The sequence below is a fragment of the Hemiscyllium ocellatum genome, chromosome 21 (assembly GCF_020745735.1).
Source record: "Hemiscyllium ocellatum isolate sHemOce1 chromosome 21, sHemOce1.pat.X.cur, whole genome shotgun sequence".
NCBI lineage: Eukaryota > Metazoa > Chordata > Chondrichthyes > Orectolobiformes > Hemiscylliidae > Hemiscyllium > Hemiscyllium ocellatum.
The window spans coordinates 65,945,428-65,969,859 of NC_083421.1; the positions used below are offsets into that span (position 1 = coordinate 65,945,428).

General features: G+C 47.3%; 1 protein-coding gene across 5 annotated transcripts in view; it reads left to right on the forward strand.

The window, feature by feature from the left end:
• Positions 1 to 24,432, forward strand: part of LOC132825976 (bromodomain-containing protein 3-like) — a 48,201-nt gene that overhangs the window by 17,769 nt on the left and 6,000 nt on the right. For all 5 annotated transcript variants that reach the window (XM_060841680.1, XM_060841683.1, XM_060841684.1 and 2 more), the window contains 8 exons: positions 1,293 to 1,492; positions 3,542 to 3,907; positions 5,167 to 5,295; positions 5,531 to 5,713; positions 13,143 to 13,357; positions 15,547 to 15,836; positions 17,780 to 17,866; positions 20,574 to 20,702. In XM_060841680.1, coding sequence (XP_060697663.1) covers positions 1,293 to 1,492; positions 3,542 to 3,907; positions 5,167 to 5,295; positions 5,531 to 5,713; positions 13,143 to 13,357; positions 15,547 to 15,836; positions 17,780 to 17,866; positions 20,574 to 20,702 — 1,599 coding nt within the window. The remainder of the gene's footprint in view (positions 1 to 1,292; positions 1,493 to 3,541; positions 3,908 to 5,166; positions 5,296 to 5,530; positions 5,714 to 13,142; positions 13,358 to 15,546; positions 15,837 to 17,779; positions 17,867 to 20,573; positions 20,703 to 24,432) is intronic.

Genomic DNA, 24,432 nt, shown 5'->3' on the forward strand with positions numbered 1-24,432 from the left:
ACACAAGTTCAATTCCAGCCTCGAGCAATTGTCTGTGTGGAGTTTACACAGTGTTCCTGTGTCTGTGTGGGTTTCCTCCAGGTGCTCCAGTTTCCTCCCACAATCCAAAGATGTGCAGATGAGCTGAACTGGTCATGCTAAACTGCCTGTAGTGTTCAGGGATCTTGAGGTTTGATGCATTAGTTGGGGTAAATGTAGAGTAATAGGGTATGGGAATGGTCTGGGTGGCTTACTGTTTAGAGGGTGGGTGTTGACTTGTTAGCCTAATGGCCAGTTTCCACACTGTAGGGATTGTATGATTCAACCAAGGGAATCAACTGCTCTTTATTCACCCAGTCCATAACCCTCATAATCTTATACACCTCAGTCATTTCCCCCTTCTGTCTGCTGGAAAGAAAACAATATAAATTTATCTAGTCTCTCCTTATAGCTCAATTTCTTCATCCCAGACAACATTTTGGTGAATCTCCTCTGTATCCCCTCCAAAGCCATCACATCCTCAAGTGAGGTGACCAGAACTGCACACTGTCATCCAGTTGTGACCTGACCAATACTCTGTACAACTCCAACTTTGCCTCCTTGCTCTTCTCCTCTACAGCAAGACTAAGATCAGCCAGCTCTTCATGAGCATGACTCAGCTGCCCAGGGTTGAGTTTGGGCTGTGATACCCTCTGAGGAGGGAGATTGTGATGATTGCTGAGCACTCATCCCACACCTCAGCATTAAACAGAAACAGGACCAGAACTGTTCCTCGGAAAGGGAAGGTTTTTAAAGCTGAATCCAGACTGTTTGTTTCTGTCTCTTTTGTTTCTTTCTGGTCACAGCAGGATGAATCTCCTCGATATTTCCTTATCAACCTGTTCAGAGATGTTATTACGCAGCTCTAGAATAAGTAGGACGTGAACCTGAGTCTCCTGGCCCAGTATTAGGAACGCCACAAGAGCTTTCAGAATGGATTTTCTAAGGCTCTAGGTAATGGCTGTGTCACTGGGGTTACAGCAGTGTGTTTATTGTGTTCTTATCCAAGGAATGGATCTAACTCTTGATTCCTGTTTCCGGTGTTGGATTGGCCACATTGAGATCCTGCCTTTCAGTGTTTGCAGCAGAACTTTCCCAAAGGCCGTACAAAGTACCTACTTACAGCAGAGAGAGACAGTGTTACTGAGGAGTTGATTGTACTGTTTGTGACTTCAACCTAGAACCAAAAGGCTTCATTTACCTGTATACTCCCCATGCTTCAGTGCTGTCTAGTTTGGCTTGGGAGTTACACTGCTCCTTCTCTTTCTCTGTAGGAGTGCAGCAGGTAGCAGCAGTGTCTTCAGCCAGTGAACCAACTGCCTTCTCAGGAGCCTCGACCACAGCCTATCCTTCTCCCATCATCGTCTCCACGGCAGTGCCAACAGTTTTGCTCAGCCAGGTCACAGCAGCTCCTGCTCAATCCTCCAGCTCAATGATGCCAGTAACTGCTCCAGCCACACAACTAATCACCAAGGTAACAACCCACTCCACATTTGGCTCCATTTATTGGCTGGTTAGTCCACATACAGCACATGGCTGTCACCAACCTTCTATGGGGCAGGCAGTCCAGGTTTGAAAGCAGGAGTTATTTCTGTGATGCCATTGGCCTGTTTTTGTGCAGTGAGTGGTTTCCAGGCAAATGAAAAAGTCTCAGCTTCAATTGTTCATCTTTGGAACTGGGCAAAAAGTCCTGGACCCAGGAAGGTGGCTAGTATTGGCTGTACCAAGTAAGGGGAAACCAAACGAGAGGGAAAATGTTGAACCACAAACTGATCCCATTCAATTGGAGCAGCGTACTTACTACATATAAGAATAATGATAAAGACCATTTATAGTCCTATCAAGAGTGGCCCATGGCACCTTGGCACACAAGCCTGTCAGAGACATTGGAGGGGAATGGTCATCTGGTAATTAGATCGAATTCTTTGAAAGAATCAAGTAGTACACTAAATAGCATCAAGTGTTGAACATATCGAGCTGGTGAGTGTTCAGGTTCAGCATGGTATTGAAGTGAAAACTAAGGCAATGGAGCGTGTGGACACAAAAACAGAATGTGAGAGAAAATCAGTCGGTCTGAGCAGCATCTTTGGAGAGAAAAATTAAGTTAAGTTTCAAATCCAGTGAGAATTTCCAAGTTTGCAAAAACAAGTGGAAGCATGAATTGTGCAGAAGGTGGAACAGTGCTTCAAGGGGATTTGGCTAACTGAATGGTCCGAAATGTGGCAGATGGAATACAATATGAAGGAGTTGCGAGGTTTTCCCCAGTGGTAGAATAAACAGAAATACAGAGTATCTCTTAAGTGGTGATAGGTTGGGACTTCAAAGCTGTGATGGAGAGGGTCCTTGTACACAAGTCGCTGAGCATTAACATGCAGATACAGCAAACAATTAAGACAAATGGTGTGTTGGCCTTCAGTACAAGGGGGTTTGAGACAAGAATAAAGATGTCTTTCTTCAATGAAATGAAGTTTTGTGAGATCACAACTGGAACATTGCGTGCAGTTTTGGTCTCCATCCCTCCAGAAAGAGAGAGCTGCCCCAGAGAAATACACTAGTTGTTCAGCAGGGAAGTGCCTGGAATGTGCTGTCAGGGAAGGTGGCAGAGGAGGATGCGAGAGTAACATTTCAGACATGTTTGAACAGACACAAGAATGGACAAGGAATAGAGAGATATGGACCATGTACACACAGGTTGAATCATGGTTGGCACAGATGTGGTGGGCTGAAGGGCCTGTTCCAGTGCTGCACTGTACTGTTCTGGGTTATATTATTACTGGGCCTGTCAGGGTACACCCAGGAAGGGTGTCTCCCGGCATTTATTTTAGGTGGGAGAGAGGGTATGTGGGGGGAGTTCAAGAATAGGGTACATGATCTCAGAATTAGCGACACGCAATGTAGGGTTGAGATGAGTGGCACGGTGGCACAGTGGTTAGCACTGCTGCCTCACAGCGCCTGAGACCCGGGTTCAATTCCCGACTCAGGCGACTGACTGTGTGGAGTTTGCACGTTCTCCCCGTGTCTGCGTGGGTTTCCTCCGGGTGCTCCGGTTTCCTCCCACAGTCCAAAGATGTGCGGGTCAGGTGAATTGGCCATGCTAAATTGCCCATAGTGTTAGGTAAGGGGTAAATGTAGGGGTATGGGTGGGTTGCGCTTCGGCGGGTCGGTGTGGACTTGTTGGGCCGAAGGGCCTGTTTCCACACTGTAAGTAATCTAATTGCAATGAGGGGTAATCTCTGAAGTCAGAGGAGTGAGGATCAGGTGAGTATTTGGATTTTGCTGCCACAGAGGGTGGTAAGCACATCGGTCATTGGGAATGTTGAAGTTTGATATTATAAATTTCTACATATTAAAAACATCAAGGTATACCGGAAGTGTTGGGGAATGAACTCTGATCTATCTCAGGAAAGTAATATTGAAGTAGAGTATTGGTCCTGGATATCATTGAATGATGGAGTGAGTTCAAGAGAATGCCTTCCTCCTGTTTGTTCTAAATTTCTAAAAACCTTTTGTTCCCTTGTTTTAGAAAAAGGGTGTGAAACGGAAAGCAGACACTACAACTCCCAGCACGTGTGCCATGACTGCGAGTGAGTCCCCTCCTGCAGCCTCAGCAGAACCCAAACCTTGCAAGCTGGCATCCCGACGGGAGAGTGGGTGTCTCACCAAACAAACAAGGAAGGAAGTGGAGGAGGTGGAACTCCAGCCATCCGTGGGGAAGAAGGGGAAACTGACGGAGCACCTCAGGCACTGTGACAGCATCCTGAAGGAGCTGCTATCCAAGAAACATGCAGCCTATGCATGGCCTTTCTACAAACCTGTCGATGCTGAGGCCTTGGAACTGCACGATTATCATGAAATCATTAGGCACCCAATGGATCTCAGCAGTGTTAAAGTACGTTAGCTTCTCCTGTGCCCTAACAGAGAGACAACTGTGATCGTTGTTGAACAGAGGCAGTCTAGAATTTGGGATTCAGGCTCCGGTCTCCATCACTGTGTTGTGTTTATTTTCAGATTTTTGTACTGTTGCTTTGTGGGGTTTTGAGGATTGGTTCTGGGTTTGCTTTGGTCTGGAAAGATAGGAAGGCAAATCAAATCCAATTGTAAGTTATTAGCTCCATTGCCCATCAACCTTCAGGTTGAAATGTATTTCAAGAGCAGCAATACGCTCCCGTGCCCTAGGGTGGGAGGAGTTAATAAGGAAGAATGTGTGTTGTGACTGTTTCTCTCACGGTCCTGGGACTTTGCTGAGAGTACTTTATACAAAGACAGTGTGAAGTGTAGTCACTGTCCTGTACAAAATGAGGCACAGAACAAGCTCACCTGCATGCCCACCCCTACACCCGTGTGTGTGTGTGTGTGTGTGTGTGTATATGTGTGTGTGTGTGTGCGCGTGCGCGCACATAGCACTGGGGTGAAGAAATTGTAGAATCTCAAGACTTATAATTCAGGAGGAGGCTGTTTGACCCATCCATGCTTACACTGGATTTTCAAGTAAACATGAGACTGTAGGAGCAGAAGTATGTCATTAAACCCATTGAGTCTGCTCCACCAGACCATGATCATCGCTAATCTGATCATCCTCAACTTCACTTTCCTGCTTTTTCCAAGAAAACACGTTCCCTGACTGATCGAAAAACTGTTTCTGTCAAATGTGAATATATTGAATGAACCAGCCTTGAGAGCTCACCTACTACAAGCCCCCCAGAAATCTGGGATGCAAGAACAGCTTCTCTCCATCTGCTTGATCTCGCCCTATGAAATAGCTTGGCTGCAAGGTCAGTGCATAACCATGAGTGAGAGTCGAAACATCAAAGTCACACTTGAAGGATGTGGCCAAAAAACTCCAGGCTGTCTCTCACTGGTAGTACTGCTGGAGAATTCTGAGGAAGCACTCGCATTTCACAAATCCCAGCGGGAACTCTTCCCTCAGAACTCTGCTGAGTTATGTCGTCTGTTGAAAATTCCAAAACTGAGGTTGATAGCTATTGATTTGAGTTTGTTACTTTTTATTTTTCCTTTACTTGATTTGATGGGGAGCTGCCATACATGTGAGTGTGTGTGTTTGATATGCATTGTGGCAGGGTGTTTGTGCCTTGGTTCTGGAATAAACTGTTGGCAGTATGTGATCCTGATTGTCCTCTGCTTTTGCAGAAAAAGATGGACAGTCGTGATTATCAGGACCCCCAGGGATTTGCTGCAGATATCCGTTTAATGTTTTCCAACTGTTACAAGTACAACCCTCCGGATCATGAAGTGGTGGCAATGGCCAGGAAACTGCAGGTAAGGAGGCATGCAACTACATTGTACATCGACTGCGCCATGACCCCGCTCCCGGTCTGTGATTGTCCCCGGGACCCCGGCCCTGGTCTGTGATTGTCCCCAGGACCCCGGCCCTGGTCTGTGATTGTCCCCGGGACCCCGGCCCTGGTCTCTGATTGTCCCCGGGACCCCGGCCCCTCTCTGGGATCCTGGTCTTCACCGTGGCCTAACACTGACTTGTTTTATTCCACGTTAGGATGTTTTTGAAATGCGGTTTGCAAAGATGCCGGATGAGCCTGCTGACATCTCCCTGCCTCTCCCAACCGTCTCCAAGCCCAAAGTGTCGTCGAGTGACAGCAGCCACGAATCCTCATCCAATTCCAATAGCTCGGATTCAGAAGAGGAGCGAGCGAATCGATTGGCGGAATTGCAGGAGCAGGTGGGTTTTGGCAACCCCTCCTCTCAGAGGACCATGGTAGATATCAGTACTGTACCTTTACATTATGCTTGCTTTTAACCATTGTTGTAGCTGCATTGGTCACTGTCCTGTTCACTTTATGTACATTCAGTCAGGCAGCATCTGAGGAGCAGGAGAATCGACGTTTCGAGCGTAAGCCCTCTATCCTGATGAGTGTCTTATGCTCGAAATGTCGATTCTCCTGCTCCTCAGATGCTGCCTGTCTAGCTGTGCTTTTCCAACACAACATGTTTTGACCTCCAAGGATTATCAGGTTCAGAGTCTCATCGGTAGCACAAGAGTGTCTCAGCAAGTGTGTTTGTAGTCTGGATAGTGGTTTAGTGGATGGGTAATGAAGAGGACTGGACTAATGATCAAGTAATATTAGTTCAGATCCTGTTTCCGCATCTGAGGAATTTAAATTTTGTTAATTAACTAAATTGGGAATAAAAAGCTGGTATCAATAACGGTGACAGTGTTCCACTGAGATAACCGTGTAATCTGTCTGGTTCACTCTTGTCCTTTGAGGATTGAAATCTGCCATTGTTCCATAGTCTGTCTTGGGTGTGAGTCCAAATGCTCCCTCTTCAATGTAGATGTGAGTTTTCACAACCTTCTGAACGGATCCAACAAAACAGCAAAACTCATCATCGACTGAAGCTCAACAAGCACAGAAGGATAATAAATGACGGTCTTGGCCGCATTCTATGTCTTGACTCCACTAAACAATAGAATGACTGAATATTATTCTTTAGATTAATGTTATTATATTTTCATACTGATTGGATGGTTATCACAAGGGTTTTTTATACTAACTGTAGCGATAGGCAGCATTCTTAGGTGAAATAGGCGACTTTGGACCTTTGATGAAAGGCACTCCAGTGTTCGCAAACACTTACTGACTCTCACTGGGGTACAGTCCCACACACACTGACTCTCACTGGGGTACGGCTCCCACACACACTGACTCTCACTGGGGTACGGCTCCCACACACACTGACTCTCACTGGGGTACAGCTCCCACACACACTGACTCTCACTGGGGTACGGCTCCCACACACACTGACTCTCACTGGGGTACGGCTCCCACACACACTGACTCTCACTGGGGTACGGCTCCCACACACACTGACTCTCACTGGGGTACGGCTCCCACACACACTGACTCTCACTGGGGTACGGCTCCCACACACACTGACTCTCACTGGGGTACGGCTCCCACACACACTGACTCTCACTGGGGTACAGTTCCACACGCACTGACCCTCACTGGGGTACAGTCCCACACACACTGACTCTCACTGGGGTACGGCTCCCACACACACTGACTCTCACTGGGGTACGGCTCCCACACACACTGACTCTCACTGGGGTACAGTTCCACACGCACTGACCCTCACTGGGGTACGGCTCCCACACACACTGACCCTCACTGGGGTACGGCTCCCACACACACTGACTCTCACTGGGGTACGGCTCCCACACACACTGACTCTCACTGGGGTACGGCTCCCACACACACTGACCCTCACTGGGGTACGGCTCCCACACACACTGACTCTCACTGGGGTACGGCTCCCACACACACTGACTCTCACTGGGGTACAAAGGGGAAACTGAGGACTGCAGATGCTGGGGATCAGAGCTTAACCCCGCCCCCGTGCTGATCCCCGCCCCTGCACTGATGCCCCGCCCCCGTGCTTAACCCCGCACCCACTCCCAGCTCCAGCCCCACACCAGGTCCTTGCTCCCAGCCCTGCCGTATTTTCACCATCCCTCCAGACCTCTCCCTCTCTGAGGATGAAAGATCAGTCCTTGGCAGAGGCCTCACCTTCATCCCCCTAAGTTCCCAGATTAACGAGTTCAACACCCGGCGACATCGAGCATTTCTTCTGCCGCCTTCGCCTCCGCGCCGACTCCTTCAACCAGGACTCCCGCCCACCCCCTGACGGCCCCTTCTCCCGCCTCCAACACACCCCATCCACCTGGACGCCCCGTGCTGGCCTCTTACCTGCCTTCGATCTCTTCATAGCCAACTGACCGTGACATTGACCGCCTCAACCTCTCCACCCCTCTCACCCACACCAACCTCTCACCCTCGGAACGTGCAGCCTTCCACTCCCTCCGCTCCAACCCCTACCTCACTATCAAACCTGCAGACAAGGGAGGTGTGGTAGTAGTTTGGCGCACCGATCTTTACATTGCTGAGGCTAAACACCAGCTCGTGGACACCTCCTCCCACTGCCCCCTTGACCATGACCCCACCTTCCACCACCAAACCATCATCTCCCAGACCATCCATAACCTCATCACCTCAGGGGATCTCCCATCCACCGCCTCCAACCTCATAGTCCCACAACCCCGCACCGCCCGTTTCTTCCTCCTGCCCAAAATCCACAAACCTGACTGCCCCGGCCGACCCCTTGTCTCAGCCTGCTCCTGCTCCACCGAACTCATTTCTGCATACCTCGACATGGTCCTGTCCCCTTTAGTCCAAGAACTCCACACCTACGTTCGGGACACCACCCACGCCCTCCACCTCCTCCATGATTTTCGCTTCCCTGGCCCCCAACGCCTTATTTTCACCATGGACATCCAGTCCCTATACACCTCCATCCACCATCACGAAGGCCTCAAAGCCCTCCGCCTCTTCCTTTCCCGCCGAACCAACCAGTACCCTTCCACTGACACCCTCCTTCGACTGACTGAACTGGTCCTCATTCTTAACAACTTCTCCTTCTAATCCTCCCACTTCCTCCAAACCAAAGGAGTAGCCATGGGCACCCGCATGGGCCCCAGCTATGCCTGCCTCTTCGCTGGATATGTAGAACAGTCCATCTTCCACAACTACACTGGCACCACCCCCACCTTTTCCTCCGCTATGTTGATGACTGTATCGGCGCTACCGCGTGCTCCCACGAGGAGGTTGAACAGTTCATCGAATTTACTAACACCCTCCACCCTAACCTCAAATTAACCTGGACCGTCTCAGACTCATCCCCCTCTCTCCTAGACCTTTCCATCTCGATCTCGGACAACCGACTCAACGTGGACTTTTACTATAAACCGACCGACTCCCACAAATACCTAGATTACACCTTCACCCACCCTGCCCGCTGTAAAAACGCCATCCCATATTCCCTGTTCCTTCACCTTCGCCGCATCTGCTCCCAGTAGGACCAGTTCCAATACCGAACAACCCAGATGGCCTCCTTCTTCAAAGACCGCAATTTCCCCTCAGATGTGGTTGACAATGCTCTCCAACGCATCTCCTCCACTTCCTGCCCCTCCAGTCACCACCAGGACAGAACCCCACTAGTCCTCACCTACCACTCCACCAACCTCCAGATACATCGGATCATCCTTTGTCATTTCCGCCACCTCCAAACAGACCCCGCCACCGAGGATATATTTCCCTCCCCTCCCCTATCTGCATTCCAGAAAGACCATTCCCTCCGCGACTCCCTTGTCAGTTCCACACCCCCCCACCAACCCAACCTCCACTCCTGGCCCCTTCCCCTGCAACTGCAAAAAATGCAAAACTTGCGCCCACACCTCCCCCCTTACTTCTCTCCAAGGCCCCAAGGGATCCTTCCATATCCGTCACAAATTCACCTGCACCTCCACTCACATCATTTACTGCATCCGCTGCACCCGATGTGGCCTCCTATACACTGGGGAGACAGGCTGCCTACTTGCGGAATGTTTCAGAGAACACCTCTGGGACACCCGGACCAACCAACCCAACCACCCCGTGGCTCAACACTTTAACTCTCCCTCCCACTCCACCAAGGACATGCAGGTCCTTGGCCTCCTCCACCGGCAGACCGTGGCAACACAACGCCTGGAGGAAGAGCACCTCATCTTCCGCCTGGGAACCCTCCAACCACAAGGGACTAATGCAGATTTCTCCAGCTTCCTCATTTCCCCTCTCCCCACCTTTTCTCAGTCCCAACCCTCAGACTCAGCACCGCCTTCTTGACCTGCAATCTTCTTCCCAACCTCTCCGCCCCCACACCCTCTCTGGCCTATCACCCTCACCTTAACTTCCTTCCACCTATCGTATTCCCAAAGCCCCTCCTCCCTACCTTTTATCTTAGTCTGCTTGGCACACCCTCCTCATTCCTGAAGAAGGGCTCATGCCCGAAACGTCGATTCTCCTTCTCCTTTGATGCTACCTGACCTGCTGCACTTTTAGAACATAGAATAATACAGCACAGAACAGGCCCTTCGGCCCACGATGTTGTGCCGAACATTTATCCTAGATTAAGCACCTATCCATGTACTTATCCAATTTCCACTTAAAGGTCACCAATGATTCTGACTCTGCCACTCCCACAGGCAGCGCATTCCATACCCCCACCACTCTCTGGGTAAAGAACCTACCCCTGACATCCCCCCCTATACCTTCCACCCTTCACCTTAAATTTATGTCCCCTTGTAACACTCTGTTGTACCCAAGAAAAAAGTTTCTGACTGTCTACTCTATCTATTCCCCTGATCATCTTATAAACCTCTATCAAGTCACCCCTCATCCTTCGCCGTTCCAATGAGAAAAGGCCTAGCACTCTCAACCTATCCTCATACGATCTATTCTCCATTCCAGGCAACATCCTGGTAAATCTCCTCTGCACCCTCTCCAAAGCTTCCACATCTTTCCTAAAGTGAGGCGACCAGAACTGCACACAGTACTCCAAATGTGGCCTTACCAAGGTCTTGTACAGCTGCAACATCACCTCATGACTCTTGAATTCAATCCCTCTGCTAATGAACATTAATACACCATTGGCCTTCTTACAAGCTCCTGAGTGACAACTTTCAAAGAGCTATGACCATAGACCCCAAGATCCCTCTGCTCCTCCACCTTACTAAGAACCCTACCATTAACCCTGTATTCCGCATTCTTATTTGTCCTTCCAAAATGGACAACCTTACACTTAACAATTGAATTCCATCTGCCACTCCTCAGCCCAGCTCTGCATCATAGCATCATATCTGATCCCTTTGCAGCCGACAACAGCCCTCCTCACTATCCACAACTCCACCAATCTTCGTATCGTCTGCAAATTTACTGACCCACCCTTTGACTCCCTCTTCCAAGTCATTAATAAAAATTACAAACAGCAGAGGACCCAGAACTGATCCCTGCAGAACTCCACTTGTAGCTGGGCTCCAAGCTGAATATTTACCATCTACCACAACTCTCTGACTTCAACCAGTTAGCCAGCTCTCTATCCAACTGGCCAAATTTCCCACTATCCCATGCCTCCTGACTTTCCGCATAAGCCTACCATGGGGAACCTTATCAAATGCCTTACTAAAATCCATGTACCACTACATCTACTGCTCTACCCTCATCCACATGCTTGGTCGCCTCCTCAAAGAATTCAATAAGACTTGTAAGGCAAGACCTACCCCTCACAAATCTGTGCTGGCTGTCCCTAATCAAGCAGTGTCTTTCCAGATACTCATAAATCCTATCCCTCAGTACCCTTTCCATTACTTTGCCTACCACCTAAGTAAGACTAACTGGCCTGTAATTCCCGGGGTTATCCCTATTCCCTTTTTTGAACAGGGACACAACATTCGCCACTCTCCAGTCACCTGGTACCACCCCCGTGGACAGTGAAGATGAAAAGATCATTGCCAACGGCTCTGCAATTTCCTCTCTTGCTTCCCACATAATCCTAGGATATATCCCGTCAAGCCCGGGGAACTTGTCTATCCTCAAGTTTTTCGAAATACCCAACACATCTTCCTTCCTAACAAGTATCTCCTTTAGCTTACCGGTCCGTTTCATACTCTCCTCTTCAACAATAAGGTCCCTCTCATTTGTAAATACTGAAGAAAAGTACTCATTCAATACCTCTCCTATCTCTTCCGACTCCCACTACTGTCCTTGATCGGACCTACCCTCGTTCTCGTCATTCTCATGTTTCTCACGTATGCATAAAGCAACACATTTTTAAGCTCTCACTGGGTTATGGCTCTCAAACACACTGACTCTCACTGGGGTACGGTCCCACACACACACTGACTCTCACTGGGGTACAGCTCCCACACACACTGACTCTCACTGGGGTATAGCTCCCACACACACTGACCCTCACTGGGGTACGGCTCCCACACACACAGACTCTCACTGGGGTACGGCTCCCACACACACTGACCCTCACTGGGGTACAGCTCCCACACACACTGACCCTCACTGGGGTACGGCTCTCACACACACGGACTCTCACTGGGGTACGGCTCCCACACACATTGACGCTCTATGGAAATGGATATTGGGGAGTGTTCGAACTTGAGTGTATGTTTCTAACACTGTCGTGATTTTTTTGTGCATGTGCTGTTGCATCCATTTCATTGCACAGAATATGATAATCTGTGGTCATGATTCTCTAGGTTTAAGTGGACTGAGATTTCCGAGACAAAAGCATTTGTATGCTCATGGCATCTTAACCATCGAAATGGAAGGCATTCCTGACTATTATTAAAGCAGAGGAGAACACCAAAGTCAGAGTTAGTGTGCTTTTCACGAGAAAATAAGCTTTTTGAAATCTCAATTCTAGTAGGAGTGCCCTTGGCTTCGTTAAAGAGAAGACTGTTTAAAATGCGACACTGTCCGACAGATATTGCTGCATCTTGCAATGGCATTGCCATCTTTATAGTTCCCTATTCAGGATGTGAGAGATACCCAAAATACTTCGCAGCTAGCTTACATGTGAATGTTAGTCATTGCTGTAAACAAGGAAATATGGCAGAGAGTGCCCACAATCCGATGAAGTTGATAAAGGGATAAATACTGGTCCCAACATTCCATGGAGTTTATCCATTTGATTCACTCATGTCCTCTCGGAAGAAAACCCAACGTTATGTAGTCTGGTCTTCATGTGACTTTTGCAGTGTAGTTGACTAAGAACTGACATCTGGACAATTAGGGATGGGCAAAAACTGCTGGCCTGACCAGTGACGCCCACATTCCATGACTGAATTTAAAGGAAATCCCTGTTCATCAGTGAAATAGTACGAGGCATATTAGCCCTGTGAAATCTTTCAGCCCAGTGGAGTAGACAGATATGATCTTATATAATGTACAGTCTGAAAGTGGGTATTTTCAATAGTCCAGCATTCCCTCTATGTTGACCATCAGGTGGGTCGCTCCTTGTGCTGACCCTCGGGCAGGGCAGCTCTCCCTCTGCACTGACACTTGGGCAGAACACTGGAGTGGGACTTGAACCACAGTCTGGCTCTGAGGCTTGTGTACCATACACCACTTACACCTGGAGTTGCAGTTGTACATTTTGGCACCAGACCACGGGCTGGCTGAAAATCAGCACCAGTATAAGAGTTACCACATTTTCTTGAACATTGAAGAGAATCTTGATTTTAATTGTACTTGTCCCCTCAGCTGAAAGCTGTTCACGAGCAGCTGGCAGCTCTGTCCCAGGCTCCTGTCAGCAAACCAAAGAAGAAGAAAGAGAAAAAGGAGAAAAAAAAGAAGGAAAAACACAAAGTGAAAGTGGAGGAGGAGGACAAGAAATTCAAGACCTCTCAGGCGACCAAGCAAGCACAGTGCAAGAAACACAGCAGCAAGAAGCCCGGCAGTGCAAACTCACTGACCAGGTGCGACACCCAGAAACTGCTGGAGCAGCAGTGATTCTCTAGATAGTAATATGAATTGCAGGCGTGGTGGATCTGTTCACAGAAACATAGACTTCAAAAGCAAGGCACTAAACACTTTAGACATCTTGGTAAGACATCGTCCCACCTGGACTTGTGTGTTCAGTCTGGACACCACATGTTTAGGAAGACTCTCTAGTTTCAGGAGGTGGCACACAGGGAATTTATTGGAACATTTTTAAGATGTATATAAAATATTTTGGATATTGGAATTCAGTGTAAAATTTCAAATTTACGGATGGACCCAGACGTGAAGTTGCAACAGTGAGGATGATACCACGTGACTTAAATTGGATGTAGATTGACTAGCAGAATGGGTAGACTAATAGCTGATGGAATTATTAGAAAGAAATGTGAGCTGATGCATTTTATTAGAAGAAGGAGGCAAAATAGAATTTAATGGCACATTGTTGAAGAGTGTGAAGAATATGAGGACCTGGGCGAGCATGTGCATTGATTTTTAAGGTGATCAGATATCTTGAGAGAGTGTTTAGTAAAGCATTTGTCAGCTTCATAATTACTGACATTGACTGCAAAAGTGGGGAAGTGATGCTGAACGTTTACAAACTTCCAGTTCAGTCACAATTAGAGCATTACATCTGATTCTGGTCACCAAGCCTTAGGACGTAAATGAGAGTCTTTGTGAGTATGTCGAGGAGATTCACCAGAATAGTTCCAGGGATGAGGAGTTTCAGCAACCAGGTTAAGGTGGAGAATCTGGTGGTGTTCTCCTTGGGAAGAGATTGGATAGATGTGTACAAGATCAAGGCAGATTTAGATGAGGTTGGTAGAGATGTTAGCTGATGGTACGGGGCGAGGGGATACAGGATTAAGGTCTGGGGTCATTGTTGGAGAATGTGTAGAACTTTCAGTGATTGCCCATGACCTGGAATTCACTGCCCATGAGAATGGTAGAGGTAGAGACAATAAATAATTTCAAAAGGAAATGTGACAAAAAGTTGAGTGAAGTAAACTTTCATGGCTATGGGGAGAATGGGACTAAAGAGCAAAATTCTGTGGATGCTGGAAATCTGAAATAAAAACAAAGTGCGGGAGAACTCAGCAAGTCTGGCAGCATCAGTGAAGAAAGAAATGGAGTTGACATTTGGAGTCCAGTATGACTGTTCAGGGAAATGGGACTGCTATATGGGCAGCCAGCATGGAATTTTCCCTAGATCACATGACTTGGAACATGAAGGAGAGATTTAATGGAATTGTTCAGAATCATAAGAGAATTATGTCAGCCCAATATGGAAAAGCTGTTTCCATCATCGATTGTTCAGTAGCCTCAATACCCTTTTAAAATAACTGGCAAAGAACCTGTGTAAAGATTGCAATAAGTTGTAATTTGGAATGGGGAAAAAGATTCAACAGAATTTACAAAGGGAAATTAAATATACATGGGAAGTGAGGAAATGTGGCAGGGCTGTTGGGAAAAGAGATGTGTGGAAGAGAGTTGGAAGGTCTGGAGCAGATTTTGAAGAAGGGGAGAGGCAAATGATGACAGGAACAAACCGGAGAGGGGCAGGTTTCTCTATGATCATGGCCACTGAGTCATCAGATGCATTTTCAACATATTTACTCAAACAGAAGATGCTCATTAATCCCAGAAAATCTGTCCTTATTAGAACAACCTCTCATCTCTCCATCCTGCCATCTACCTGTAACCTTTCATCTGTTCTATCAGAAATTCTCCAGACCCCTCATGGTTGATCAGCTCATTTCCTGTGACATTCAAACATAATTCAGCTGCTCCCTCCAAGGATAAAATGCTTGACTTAACTTTTTTGTTCAACATTTTCTAATCAACATGTTCAGCGATGTCATTACACACCTCAGGAGCCAGTGGGACTTTACCTTTTACTCTTAGCTTGCTTATTTTTTGTCCTTCCTATCACTCCAACTCTTTTGCCCCATCCAAAATTCCGTGTTCCATCCATTCCCTGATTTGCCAACCCTTACCATTCCTTTAGCTCTACCCCTTAACTGTAATGAATAGTTTGCAGTGACTGTATTCCCAAAGTAACCTTTTTGATAGGGATAATCTAACATCCTGAGGATATGAGGTGTTGCTCTTTGAATGCTCCTCTTCCTTTGGCATGGAATATTTCTGTCACTTCCTTTTTCATTAGATCTCTGAAGCAAGTTACAAAGCTACCCCTGCTTTACGACTCCCAAGAGGAAGAGGAAGCTCAGCCAATGTCATATGATGAGAAGCGTCAGCTGAGTCTCGACATCAACAAACTTCCCGGTGAAAAACTGGGTCGGGTGGTGCATATCATTCAGTCGAGGGAGCCTTCCCTAAGGGACTCCAACCCTGATGAGATTGAAATAGACTTTGAAACACTGAAACCCACAACTCTCCGAGAGCTTGAACGATACGTCAAATCCTGCCTACAGAGAAAGCAAAGAAAATCATATAGTAAGTGGTAATATTTGAGGCTTGTAATACAACACAAATGTTATGCATATTGGGGATACGTTCCTTTGCAATCCACATGTTGTGTTTGAAACTTGTAAAGTTATGGTTTACTGTGCGTTTAGCTTCTGGATTAGTGGTGCTGGAAGAGCTCAGCAGTTCAGGCAGCATCCGAGGAGCCTCACGCTCTCTGCCTTTATTCCTGATGAAGGGCTTTTGCCTGAAACGTCAATTTTCCTGCTCCTCGGATGCTGCCTGAACTGCTGTGTTCTGGTTTCCAGCATCTGCAGTCATCGTTTTTACCCTGTGTTTAGCTTACTTTGTTCTGACTTTCATTTAGTCTGTCATCTCTTCAGAAAGGGATACACTTCCAGAAGGAACTTGTTGAGCTTCACTCATCACCATTGTCTAAGTGCTACCCATTCTTGATAAGTGATGGACATCACATTCTGTTCACTTGTAGGCCAGGCAGCGCTCGTTTTCCTCTTCTCTCCCACAGTAGTTACAAGACAAGTACACGGAAACTGGGAGAGATGGTAGAGTCATGATAAAGTGACTGGCCTGGTAATCCAGTAGCCTAGGTGACTACAGTTGGGACATGGGTTCAAATCCATCATGGTAGCTGGTGGGATTTAAATACCATTTAATAAAATCTGGAATTGAAATTCCGTCTCAGTAACGGTGACCATGAAGCTATCGTTGCTCATTGTAAATTCATACCATTTAGGGAAGAAATGCTGCTGTCCTCACCTGATCTTCTATCCAGATCTAAAGCAGTATGGTTGGTTTTTAAAACAGTGCTTTGCCTCTTTGTCCATAGAGGAAGAAATGTGTCTGAAATTAATCTCCATAATGGAGAAATGTTTGAGACTGGAAGGTGACAAATCCCCAATGACCATCACCTGAGAGAGTTGGAAGAGATGGCGGAAGTTAGTGGTTACAATGGTGACCATCAATTAATGCTGCAGCACGGCCTGCGATTGGAATGTTGTAAATGGAACCGCACTGTTTAAGATTGGAGAGAGAGAAAACAGGAACTACAGTTAGCCAGATGTCAGGAGCAGGAAAAATAGTAGGATCTATTACATAAGTGTTGATTACGGATATTTAAAACTTAGAAAATAATTGGCTGATTGGGAAGGGTCATCGTGAGTTCATGAAGGAGACTCTTCTTGATAAATTGGTATGTTCAGAGGGTGTTTCCAGCAGAGATGATAAGGGTGTCACAGTAGATGTGGTGCATTTAGATTTTGAAGGATTTTGACAAAGTCCTACGAAGGAGGTTCATAAACAACATGAAAGTGTTTCAGATTGAGGGTAATATGGTGGCACGGATTGAGGATTGGTTAACTTGCAGGAAACCGAGCAGGGAAAAATGGTTTGCAGACTGTGAGCTGTGTGGTACTGAGAGGCTGAGGTCATGGTACCCAGCTGTTCACAAGCTGTATCTGAGACCTGGGGGGTCCGTGTCTGAGATCTGGAAGGTGGGGGGGGGGGGGGGGGGGGGTCCGTGTCTGAGATCTGGACGGGGGCCTGTTGTGAAATTTCCAAATTTGTAGAGGATACAAACCTTGGTGGGAATGTGAGTTTTGAGGAGGATACAAAGGCCTTTTAAGGAATTTAAATTCTGAGTAAGTAGGAAAGAGCATGGAGCGTGTATGTAATGTGGATACGTTTGTGGGGTTAACAACTTTGGTGGGATGAAGGAGCTGCAGGCTATGTTTAAACTGGTGAAGGTTTGGAAAGTATCAATAACCCAAAGGAACCTGGGTATCCTTCTTCAGACGTCTCTGGAATCTAACAAAACTGTCTGCAACAAACACCTCGGAAGGGAAATGATAGGAACATGCACCAGTTGTATGTGTGTCACGTTATGCTATCTGGCAGCTGAGGGGTGTGGGTCAATTCGCCTTTGCATCTGGAACTGCTTGTAATCTTTGTTTCAGACACATCGCCCGACATGTTCAGCGGTAGAGATGGTGAAGACCAGCACACTCTGTGGGATTCCAGCAGTAACCGACCCCCATTACCAGGTATGTTATGAGAGTTGGGTTACCTACCATTCACCTCATAACTTCCCACCAATATAATTCAACCAGTTTGCTCAGATTGATGTTGAGCATTTTCATGAACCTCAAAAAATTACTTTTGTGTTCATCTGGTCAGATGGTGAGTTGTTAACCATTCTTTTGAATAACCGATGGGCTGATCTAACTTCCATCCCAGTATGAATGTTGACACACAATGGAGTTCCCTCCACGTCAAGGAATGGGACCAGAACCAAGCAAACAATGAGCACTCTTGGGTATATGCCATCCTGATAAGTCATTAAAAGCTGTATGTCTGGTGACCAGTGTTCAGGTGTCGGTCCAGGCGCAGTGGGTTACATCTTTGTCTGAGATAACAAGTGCTGGGTTCAAGCCCCCAACCAGAGAACTCCGTGTAAAATCTAGGCTGACACTAGTTGAATTGCTGACGGAGCGCTGCACTGTTGGAGGGTCGGCGCTGAGGGAGTGCTGCACTGTTGGAGAGTCAGCGCTGAGGGACCACCGTAGGGTCAGTGCTGAGGGAGTGCTGCACCATAGGACGGTCAGTGCCGAGGGAGCGCCACACTGTTGGAGGGTCAGCGCTGAGGGAGCACCACATCGTCAGAGGGTCAGTGCTGAGGGAGTGCCGCGCCGTCTGATGGTCAGCACCGAGGGAAGGCCATGCTGCCTGAGTGTCAGCGTCGAGGAAGCATGGCCCTGTCTCTGAGTATCTGTTGAAGGATGGCCCTGCAAATGTGGCCCTTTCCACAGTGCTGTTTGAGATGTTGATGTGTGCAAATTGGCTGCTGTGCTTCCTATATTACAGTGCATTGACTCCATCAGCCTGTAAAACAATATGAACAACCTGACATCATGTTTCTCAGAATATTTTGTTTATTTTACACACTTGATCAAAAAGATGCACCAGCGTTGATATAAATCAAATATTTTGTCCTGTATTACATAGTGACTGTTGCTAGGATATAGGTTATGCACACAGAGTCTCACTGGGGTTTGGCTCCCCCACACACTGACTGTAATTTGAGGTACAGGGTCTGACATACACTGAGCAAGTTCTAAGTGGGAGTGAGAATAACTAGTTTTCAATTTGGGCCAGACCTTGTTCTCATTTGTCCCCTCCGTTTCAGTCCATTTGTTGCAACACTTATTCCATAGTATTGGCCTCTATGTGTATAACTCATACACTTTCTGATTCTGTTTATTATAAAATGTGGATGTTTGTTGTTGCCTTGTGGTCCCAGTTATCCCATGAGGTACTTTGACAGTGATTTTCACATCTGAATGTGCATTGTGGAGTGACTTGATTGTACTTTTTCTTGGCTCTTGAAAATAGAATTGCTTTTCAAAAATTTACCATGCTGTGATTCGATCTCAAAAGCTGCAAGCCATGACCACAATCCTTATGCCCTCTGTATCAGACAGTGCGGTGCACCTTCAGCGCTGACCCTCCGGCAATGCGGCGCTCCCACGGCCCTCCCTCGACGCTCACCTCCGGCAGTGCGGCGGTCCCTCGACGCTCACCTCCGGCAATGCGGCGGTCCCTCGACGCTCACCTCCGGCAGTGCGGCGGTCCCTCGACGCTCACCTCCGGCAGTGCGGCGGTCCCTCGACGCTCACCTCCGGCAGTGCGGCGGTCCCTCGACGCTCACCTCCGGCAGTGCGGCGGTCCCTCGACGCTCACCTCCGGCAGTGCGGCGGTCCCTCGACGCTCACCTCCGGCAGTGCGGCACTCCCTCGACGCTCACCTCCGGCAGTGCGGCGCTCCCTCGACGCTGACCCTCAGGCAGTACGGTGCTCCCTCAGCGCTGAACTTCTGGCAGTGCAGCATTCCAACACCCACCACTCTCTGGGTGAAGAGGTTTCTCTCTCCGACAGTGCAGTGCAGCTGTGTGTTAGTGTGGATTGTGTGCTGCACTCTCGCACATGAGCTTCTGCCATCGCTGAAGGTAAGCATGCAGGTACAGCAGGTAGTGAAGAAGGCTAATAGCATGCTGGCCTTCATAACAAGAGGGATTGAGTATAGCAGCAAAGAGGTTCTTCTGCAGCTGTACAGAGCCCTGGTGAGACCAGACCTGGAGTACTGTGTGCAGTTCTGGTCTCCAAATTTGAGGAAAGACGTTCTGGCTATTGACGGAGTGCAGCGTAGGTTTACGGCGTCAATTCCTGGAATGGCGGGATTACCTTACACTGAAAGACTGGAGCGACTGGGCTTGTATACCCTTGAGTTTAGAAGACTGAGAGGGGATCTGATTGAGACGTACAAGATTATTAAAGGATTGGACACTCTGGAGGCAGGAAACATGTTTCCGCCGATGGGTGAATGCCGAACCAGAGGACACAGCTTAAAAATACGGGATAGACCATTTAGGACAGAGATGAGGAGAAACTTCTTCACCCAGAGAGTGGTGGCTGTGTGGAATGCTCTGCCCCAGAGGGCAGTGGAGGCCCAGTCTCTGGATTCATTTAAGGAAGAGTTGGATAGAATTCTCAAGGATAATGGAATCAAAGGTTATGGAGATAAGGCAGGAACAGGATACTGATTAAGGATGATCAGCCATGATCATATTGAATGGTGGTGCAGGCTCAAAAGGGCAGAATGGCCTACTCCTGCACCTATTGTCTATTGTTCAATTTTGTGGCACTGATCTGATTTTGGATTGTTATTGGTTTGTGATTTATCTGTGTGACTTAGCTACACCTTCAAAGAAACCGACTGGGAAAGCGAAGGACGATCTTACTCTGGAGAAGAAGACCGAGCTGGAGAAACGTTTACAGGACATGAGTGGACATCTTAATCATAGAAAGAAACCCAACAAGAAAGGTAAATGCTCCCCTCCAGTTGTGGACGGACTCTTGCGCCCATAACCTTGGTTAGGATCTGTGGCATAAAAGCAATGCCATGATATTGAACAAAGCTGTGAAGATGGAGTAAATCCAATCATGTTTAAATGCTACACGATGGCGATGGTAATGGGCTAAGTGCTGGCAAACAGGATTGGATTAATTTAAGATGTCTGGTTGGCATGGTCGAGTTGGACTGAAGGGTTTATTTCAATGTCGTACATCTCCATGATTCTGTGGTTGAATGGGATGAATCCTTTCAGCTAACTTAAATGACTGAATGACCTTCTGTTTGTTATCATTCTAGTAGCATGGCAAAGAGTGTTCACATTTTTGAGTTTGAGACATGAGGATTGGGTTCTCCAATTGCTGTTTCTTGGGCAGAGGCTGTGGGGTGAGGCTGAGGGGCAATTGGGTCAGAATGTGTCTTGCCAGACAACTCATGCACACCCTCTAGTGGCCGGACTCGAGCGCTGGGTTGGGAGCAGCTTACTGAAGCTCAGGAGAAAAATGGAGCAGAAGCTGGGGGAGAAATTTAAAGCAGAACATGCTCCTGTTTGCCATTTGCATTCTCCCCACCTGTGTCATCTGATCACCTATACAGCCTCTGCTGGTCACTCGGCCCGAAATGTTAACTCCGCTTTCTCTTCACAGTCCTGAACAAATTCAGTAATTTCTGTTTTTGTACTTTTTTTCCTTTATAGCTTGCTTGCTTATTCTCTCTTCTCTTTCTTTATCAGTTTTTTTGTTCTCTGTTGCTAGAATACAATTATTTTTTATTCACGAGGGGGACTTAGGTGTCACTGGCTAGCCAGCATGAATTTGTTGCCCTTGAGACGCTGGTAATGAGCTGCCTTCTTGAAACACTACAATCCACTTGCTGTGCGTTGACCCCCAGTGCCTCTCGGGAGGGAATTTCGGGAGTTGAGTGGCTTGGAGGGTAACTTACCATGATTGAATGTCAAGGTACGGTGGTTAGATTGTGTCTTTATTGGGGCTGGCCATTGCCTAACATTTGTATGCTGCAAATATTATTTGCCACTTGTCAGTCGAAACCTGGGTATTGCCCAGATCTTGTTCCACCTGAACATGGACTGTTTTAGTATGAGAGAAGTTATGAATGTTGCTGAACATTGTGTGGTCATTAGCGAAAATTTAGGGTTGCACGGTGGCTCAGTGGTTAGCACTGATGCTCCCCAGTGTCAGGGACCTGAGTTTGATTCCACCCTTGGGCGACTGTCTGTGTGGAGTTTGCACATTCTTTCCGTGTCAGTTTGGGTTTTCTCCGGGTGCTCCAGTTTCCTCCCACAGTACAGAGATGTGCAGGTTAGGTGAGCTGGCCATGCTAAATTGCCCATAATGTTCAGAGATGGACATACTCGTTGGATTAGCCTTGGAAAATGCAGGGCTCAAGGGATTGTGTAGGGGATTGGGTCTGGGTCTGCATGGGATGCTCTTCGGAGGGTCGGCGTGGACTCGATGGGCCATATGGCCTGCTTCCACACTGTAGGGCTTCTGTGATTCTGTGAATCTCCATTTCTGACCTTATGATGGAGGAAAGGTCATTGGTGAAGTAGCTAAAGATGGTTGGGCCGAGGACACTACCCTGAGAAACTCCTGCAGCAATGTCCTGGAGCTGAGATAACTGACATCCAACAACCAAAACTATCTTCCTATGTGCCAGGTATGACTCCAACCAGCAGAGAGTTTTCTCTTGATATTCATTGATTCCAGTTTGGCTAGGGCTCTCTGATATTACACTCTGTCAAATCTAGCCTTGATGTCAAAGATTCAGTCTCCCCATCCCTCTGGAATTCAGCTCTGGTCATGTTTGAACCAAGGCTGTAATAAGGTCAGGAGCTGAGTGGCCCTGGGAGAACCCAAACTGGGTGTCACTGAGCAGATGCTATTTGTTAGCACTGTTGGTGACCCCTTCCATCACTTTACTGATGATTGAAAGTAGACTATGGGATGGTAATTGGTCGGAATGGATTTTTAATATAGAGGACATACCTGGGCAATTTTCCACTTTGTCATAGATACCAGTGTTCTAACTGGATTGGAAGAGCCTGACTAGGGGAGTGACAAATTCTGGAGCACAAGTCTTCAGTACTATTGCCAGAATGTTGTCAGGGCCCTACAGCTTTTGGAATATCTGGTGTCTCCAACTGTTTCTTGATATCACGTGGAGCGAATTGAATTGGGCTGAAGACTGGTATCAGTGATGGTGGAGACCGCTAGAGGAGGCCAAGATGGATCATCCACTCGACATGTCTGGCTGAAGATTCCTGTGAATTCTTAAGCCTTATTGTTTGATGTGCTGGTTTCTTCCTTTATTGAGGATGGGGATATTGGGAGCTGCCTCCAATGAATTGTTTAACTGTCCATCACTATTTACAACTGGATATGGCAGGACTGCAAGCTTAGATCTGATCCATCGCTTTGCTCTGTCTATCACTTGCTGCTTACACTGTTCGGCCTGTAGTAGTCCTGTTTGGTGGTTTCACCAGGTTGACACCTCGCCTTCAGGTATGCCTGGTGCTGCTCCTGGCGTGCAGGAGGGTACAGATTAAGCTGGAGTACAGTTCTGCTGCTGTTGTTGGCCCACAGTGTCTCAATAAATGTCCAGTCTTGAGTTGCTAAATCTTTTGGAATTCTGTCCTGTTTAGCTGTAACGCCATAAAAAGTGCCTTTTGTTGATATTATTTCAACGAATAACATCGTTGGAAGTTATGCACAATGTGAAGGCAGGACTTTCTCTACAAGGACTTTGTGGTCATCACTTTTACTTATACTGTCATGGACAGATACATTTCCAGTCAGTGGATTGGTGACGATAGAAGTATGTATTTCCCTCTTGGTTCCCTCCCCACCTGTTACAGGTTTAGTCGATCAGCTGTGTCCTCTAGGACCTGACCAGCTCAATCAGTTGTGCTGTTGCTGAGCCACCCTTTGTGATGGGGATTGAAATCTCCCACCCAGAGTACATTTTGCGCCCTTATCACCTTCAGTGTTTCCTCCATGTGTTCAATGTTGAGGAGTACTGATTCACAGCTGAGGATGGACAGTAATGCCTTTGAGCAGGAGATTTCCTCACCCATGCTTCAGCTGGAGCCATGGGACTTTATGGGGTCTGAATTCAGTGTTGGGGTCTCACAGACATCTGCCTTTTGACTGTGTCACCACCTCTGTTGGGTCTGGCCTGCTGATGGTACAGGACTATCCAGGGATAGTGAAGGTTGTGTTTCAGACACATCAGGTATGGTTCTGTGAATATGACTATGTCCGGCTATTCTTGACTAAGCTGTGAGACGTACCTCGCCCAGTTTTGCCACTAGCCCCGGTTGTTAATGAAGAGGACTTTGGCACTGGAAGCCCTATCAACCCTTCAAAGTCATGCCAGATGATCTATCTAGTTTAATTTCTTTGTTGAGATTTCATTGCAGTTTATACAACTGACTGACTAGCTTGGTCATTTCAGAGGGCAGTTGAGAGTCAATCGTCTTGCTATGGATCTGGAGTCACATCTAGGCCAGGATGGCAAATTTCCTTCCCTGATGGACATAAATGAAGCAGATGGGATTTTCCAATACTCAACAATGGTTTTGAGGTCATTAGTAGATTCTTAATTCCAGATTTTATTTAAATTGAATTCAAATTCTACCACTTACCGTGGCAAGATTCGAACCTGAATCCCCAGAACATAAACT